The 6,000-nt window shown below is 63.7% G+C and overlaps 1 protein-coding gene across 1 annotated transcript; it reads left to right on the forward strand.

The window, feature by feature from the left end:
• Positions 1–936: 936 nt before the first annotated feature.
• On the forward strand, positions 937–3,350 carry GSTP1 (glutathione S-transferase pi 1). The gene is given in 6 exon segments (XM_058686586.1): positions 937–1,087; positions 1,196–1,283; positions 2,288–2,314; positions 2,317–2,390; positions 2,485–2,592; positions 3,216–3,350. Coding segments are annotated over 6 exon segments (525 nt in total). The 5' UTR covers positions 937–994.
• Positions 3,351–6,000: the final 2,650 nt, after the last annotated feature.

Genomic DNA, 6,000 nt, shown 5'->3' on the forward strand with positions numbered 1-6,000 from the left:
TGTGCCAGTGCTGGGGCCCCAGCCGCTGGCTAGGTCCTCAGACCTGGCCCTCTGTGGGCCCTGAGGACTTCTGTATGTTTGGGTGTGGCCTGGACGGGGTAGTGGCTGTGTGATGGGAAAGTCAGTGCCCTGCAGGTAGGGTACAGCCCTGCCAAGGAGCAGGTGAGCCTGTCCGGCCTTGCCCGATCCTCACCCAGCCTTACCCAGGCCCGAACTGCGCTCAGTGACTTGGCGCATTCCTGGGTGTGGCGGGAAGGGAAGAGGGGGTGGGACAACCAGAAATTTAAGGTCACTGGGCTCCTTGCCACTTCCTGCCTCTCTTTCACTTCACGGCCCACTAGCGAGTAGGGTCTGGGCCAGGTGGGGGCCGGGGCCGAGGTTGAGTCACCCCCCTTTCCCAGGGGTCTGACCCCACCCCTGCCGCAGGCTGCTGGGAGGGGGGGGTCTCCCCCAGGGGTCTGACCCCTGCCCACCCCCCCGCAGCTCTGTGGGGGGGGGGGGCCCTCTTTCACCACCCTGTCTGTCTGTCTCTCCTAGTGCAGCCCTACACCATCGTCTAGTTCCCCGTCCGAGGTGCGGCCCCTGCTCCTCCAGGAGGGTGAGGGGCACCGATGGGCCAGGCTGCTCCCCCCCCCCCCCCCCCCGCCCCAGCCAGGGCCATGGGGGCGGGGCTGGGATGGCGGTGGCGGCCCCAGGCCTGGCCTTCCCCCCGGGGCTGCATCCTCTTGGCCCCCGTCTGGCTGCGCTCTGGCCATCTGCCTCTGTCCCCATCCCGGGGCACTTCGGACTGCAGTCTGCACCCCTTGTCTCCCTCCCCAGACCGCACCGGTGCCGTGATCTCCATCTTTCTCCGCGGTTCGACTTCTCAGCAGACTCCGAAGCTAGAGTTTCTGTCCTGTCGCCCCACTCCTGACCCCTCCCCAGGGTGCTCTGAGGCTGGGGTCTCCCCGCATCCCCCCACCCTGTCCTCCCCTCCCCAGGGCGCTGTGAGGCCATGCGCATGCTGCTGGCCGACCAGGGCCAGAGCTGGAAGGAAGAGGTGGTGACCAAGGAGACCTGGCTACAGGGCCCGCTCAAGGCCTCCTGTGTGAGTGGCTGCTGTGCCAGAGGGGGGCCGGGGGCTGGGCGGTGGAGGGGGGGGGCAGCCAAGCTCCGCATCTCTGACGGAGCTGTGCTGCCCCCCCCCCACCCCCAGCTGTACGAGCAGCTCCCTAAGTTCCAGGACGGGGACCTCACTCTGTACCAGTCCGATGCCTTCCTGCGACACCTGGGGCACACCCTTGGTGAGTTCTGAGGTCTCGGGCAGCGCAGTCCCGCGAAGTACGTGACGGGTCCCACTCAGGTGTCCTGGGGCACCCGAGGACCAGAGTTCTGCCCGTCTGGAGGTCGGGCCACATGGCCCTAGAGGAAGGGGCAGGGCCTGGGTGACGAGGGCTCCGGGTCGTGGGGCTGGGATTGCCAGCCCGGCAGGGCCAGGTGGGTTCGCTGTGCCTGCTTCCCGGGTGACAGCTCAGAGGAGGCCACTGGCCCCACTCGGGAGCTGGTGGAGGCCTAGAGGCCACTGCAGGTGTGACCAGGGGCTTTCCAAGCGACCTCCTGCCCGTTTTTTCCTGTTCTGGCCTCTCTTGAATCTGGAAAACCTGCGCTCACATGAGCGAGCCTGAGGCCCCGTTACCATGCTGGCAGCACCGTGGCTTAGAGAGGTGGTTGCCTCAGTTTTGGCTACCTCCAGGGCGTCTAGAAAAGCCGTGGGATCCCAGGAGGATGTGACAATGAGGGAAGGGGACAGAGGAGCAGTGGCAGCAGCCGGGCCAAGCCTACCCTTGCTTCTGCAGGACCCGGGGGGGAGAGGACAGAGGCCTGCGGCTGTGGCGTGCCGCCACCGCTTCCTGTCCCTGTGCGGTCCTGCACTGCACATGACACACCTGTCCCCACGGCCGAGTTCTGTTCCGGCCCCACAGACAGCTACTCCTCAGGCCTAGGGCACACGCACCAGAGGCTTGGTTCACACTTGCGGGCGGACAGATCTGGGGCAGGGGGCTTGGGGCCATCTGGGCCGGGAATCCCCGAGTCTCGGGATGAGACCTAGGATGGGACCTGGGAGAGGCCTAGCCTTCAGCCGGGTGGGCCACTTGGGCTTTTGGAGATGGGAGTTGGGCAGAGCGGGCCCTCCCGACCGAGGGACCGGTGGCCCCAGCCCGAGGCCGGCGGGCGTTTGGGGGAGAGAGAGGAGCAGTGGAAGACCAGCCTAGACTGAACCTGACCCGCTGCCCGGCTGCTGACCCAGGGCTCTACGGCAAGGACGAGCGGGAGGCGGCCTGGTGGACGTGGTGAACGACAGCTTGGAGGACCTTCGCCGGCTCTGCGGCCGCCTCATCCACCGCGACTACGTGAGCAGGGGCGGGGGTGCTTGGGGCCTGGGGCCGGGGAGGTCACCTCGGCCAGGCATGCCGGGGGCTGCCGCTGAATCACCCCCCTTCGCAGGAGGAGGGCAAGGCCCAGTATATTCAGGGGCTGCTGGGTCACTTGAAGCCTTTCGAGACCCTGCTGATCCAGAACCAGGGGGTCCAGGCCTTCATTGTGGGCGACCAGGTGAGTGCTGGATCCTGCCCATCATAGATCCATTTCTCAGAAGGATACACTGAGGCCCAGCGGGGGAGCCTTGGCAGGTTCACCGGAACGGCCAGTGTTCTGGCTCCCTGCAGCCCCTCTCTCTTCTTTCTTTTTTTATTTTTTTTAATGTTTGTTGATTTTGGGGGCACCTGGGTGGCTCAGTTGGTTGAGTGTCTGACTTTGGCCCAGGTCATGATCTCATGGCTCGTGGGTTAGAGCCCCGCATCGGGCTCTGTGCCCGCAGCACGGAGCCTGGAGCCTGCTTCGGATTCTGTGTCTCCCTCTCTCTCTGCCCCTCCCCAGCTCATGCTCTGTTTCTCAGTCTCTCAAAAGTAAATAAACGTTAAAAATTTTAAAAAAAGAGTTAATGTTTATTTATTTTTGAGAGAGAAAGAGAGACAGAGCGTGGGCAGGGGAGGGGCAGAGAGAGAGGGAGACACAGAGAATTCAAAGCGGCTCCAGGCTCTGAGCTGTCAGCACAGAGCCCAGCCTGGGGCTCAGACCCATGAGCCGTGAGATCAAGACCTGAGCCGAAGTCGGACGCTTCACCGACTGAGCCACCCAGGCGCCCCAAGCCCCTCTCTCTTCCGACCCTGCTCAAGCCCCTGGCCCCCGGCTGCCTGGACTCCCTCCCCCTGCTCTCGGCCTACGAGGCGCGCCTCAGCGCCCGGCCCAGGCTCAAGGCCTTCCTGGCCTCCCCTGAGCACGTGAACCGCCCTGTCTTCGGCGCCCGTTAGACATGAGCGTGCCTCCCTCGAGAGGACTGCCCTTGGGGACCAATAAACACGGTGAGCGGAAAGCGGTGCTGTGGTCACTGAGGGGCTGGAGGGCACCGCGGACCCTCTGCCCCTTCCCGGGCAGCCTCGGGAGGATGAGGCTTGGGCTGGGCATCTGGGCCCCCGGGACGGCATTACCCAGCTGACCTGCCACGAGACAAAGAGCGGTTCCGGGTCCAGACTGGCAGGGGAGACGTCAGGCCTTCAGGATCCACCCGGAGGACTTCCCGCGGGAGGGAGGTGCCCTCCCTGGGGGCACTCACGATTGCGGCAACCCGGGAGCCCTCCGAGTCTGGGACAAGGGCAGCCGTGAATGTGGCAAGCAGTCCCCGGCATCTGTGAGTTCCACGGTCCGCTCACACACTCAGGGTGACCTCCGCACATGTTGTACCCTGGGAAGTGACACAGTCTGCCGTCTCACACGGGCAGCAGCGTTGCTCATTCTCACGTGTCGCCCACGGTCACCCTCCGGCAGCCCGGCGGGTGGCCAGCCGGGACCAAGTGTATATGCCCCGAGGCCAGCCTGGAGCTCTGGGTGGCCTGGCCTGGCCGACCCTTTAGACAAGCCCCTGCCCCACGGGCTTCAAGCAGATGCCCCGTGAGGAGGGTCTCTCGTGCACCGGATTTGGGGGCGCCGGTTGGCAGTTTGGGTTCCTAGAGGACAGCCGGCTTCTGTGTGCGGAACGCCCCGGGAAGGGCCCACCGGTCCCCGTGAGGAGAGTGGCAGAGCCCAGAAGCCCCTGTCGTCCTCCTGGGTTTCATAGGGCCACCCCGGGTGGCTGCAGGGCAGGGCTGAGGCCTGTGAGCCTCCTCTGTGCCCTGACCGGTGGCTTGGGGGGCGGAGGGCAGGACCCTCAGGCCGCAGTGTTTCACCGTGCAGGCCGCCGGGACGGTGGCCGTAGGAGGGTCACAGAATGGGCCGGGGAGACCCCGGGCATCCTGTAGATCCCAGAGCGGCAGGAAGAAAGCTGCTCTTTTGAAAGCTTCCTGTAACCAACAGCTTCCATATTCTTTGGGGTGACCGGGCTGGGCATTTTTTTTTTAATGTTTATTTATTTGTTCTTGAGTGAGAGTGTGAGCGGGGAAGGGGCAGAGAGAGAGGGAGACAGAGAATCCCAAGCAGGCTCCGCGCCATCAGCAAAGAGCCTGACGTGGGGCTCGAACTCGTGAACCTTGAGATCCCGACCTGAGCCGAAACCAAGAGTCGGATGCTTAACCAACCGAGCCACCCAGGCGCCCCGTGGGCATTTTGATTGTATAGCTCTGCGACCCCAAGAAGGTGGATAGAAGAGGCTCCCGCGGTCAGGAGGAGGGACCCTGGGGAGGGGAGGGCAGGTGCCCTCTTTGGGCAGCTGGGGGCTCGGGGGAGCTGGTGCAGCCAGGTGTGGGGGAGGGGAGACGGCTAGGTTGGGGAGAGGCTGGGAGCCCCTCCAGCTGGGGAGGTGACAAGTGACCCCCAGCGTTGAGCTTTCTCCGAGCCATGTCCCGGGCATGTCACTTATATTAACTCATTTGGTTTTCACAAAAGAAGCCACCTCGTAGATGCTGTCAATATTCCCACTTCACAGATGAGGACCTTGGGGCCCAGAGAGGTGAAGGCACCCTGCTCAAGGACATACGGCTGGTTAAGAGGCCAAGGCAGGATTTGAACTCAGGCTCTCCGGCCCCAGAGCACGTGCCTGTAATGATTCTGCTCTAGGTGGGGACTTGAGTCACTAGTTTTTATGTCCTGGCACAGGGTGACCGCAGTGACCCGCAGGGGCTTGGTAGCTCTGGTGACCCCTCTAATTATATGGGGGCAGGAACCCTAAGAGAAAGGTTGGGCTTCCAGCCTATCATGGGCAGAGGGGGGGCTGGCTCCGCTTTGGGGAACATTTGCTGGAACATTCAGGGATTGATGACTGGGTTTGCTCCCCAGCTGGTTACAGATGAAAACTTCCAGTCCTTCCGGGAGCTCCGGTCCTCAGCTAGCTGCCATGGCCTTGCAAGGGGTCGCAGCAAGGACACAGGTGTCAGTCCATCCGAGGGTGGCAGCTCTGGGACTCGAGTCCTCCCTGAGGTACCAGCCCTGGGAGGGTAGGGATGAGGGGTGCAGGGAGTGGCCCCAGATCTCAGGGGCGGAACCTGAGGGCTGCTTCAAGGCCTTGGGTCCAGGTCTCAGCCTGCGGGCCTCACTCCCCAACCACACCGCCTCCCCTCCCATCCCTCCCTGCTTCCCGCCTCCATCAATTTCTTCCAGGTCTGTCAAGGTTCTGGATGGCTCTGACTTGGGCTCCCCTCACCCCCATGCCCCCCACCCCGGCCATGCTTTCTTCCCTATCCTGCCTCATGACCTGCCTGAGGACTCTGCTCCCTGCCCTGGTCCGGGGACCCTGGGAGAGGGTCAGAACCCTTGGCTGCCCTTACCCAGATGTGCAACCATGGACAAGTGGCCAATCCTCTGTGGGCCTGTTTCCTCCTCTGATGTCCCGGTGGTCACAGAGTGCCACCCTGTTTAACCGGCACCTCCCACATTCAGACACTTGGCAGGTCTCAAGATCTCCGTTTTACAGCGGAGAAAACAAACAGGTCAGAGCCGGAATTTGCAGGCAGGCGCCCCGAGGGGCACGCC

This window comes from Neofelis nebulosa, chromosome 10 (genome assembly GCF_028018385.1).
Source record: "Neofelis nebulosa isolate mNeoNeb1 chromosome 10, mNeoNeb1.pri, whole genome shotgun sequence".
In the NCBI taxonomy this organism is placed as follows: Eukaryota; Metazoa; Chordata; class Mammalia; order Carnivora; family Felidae; genus Neofelis; species Neofelis nebulosa.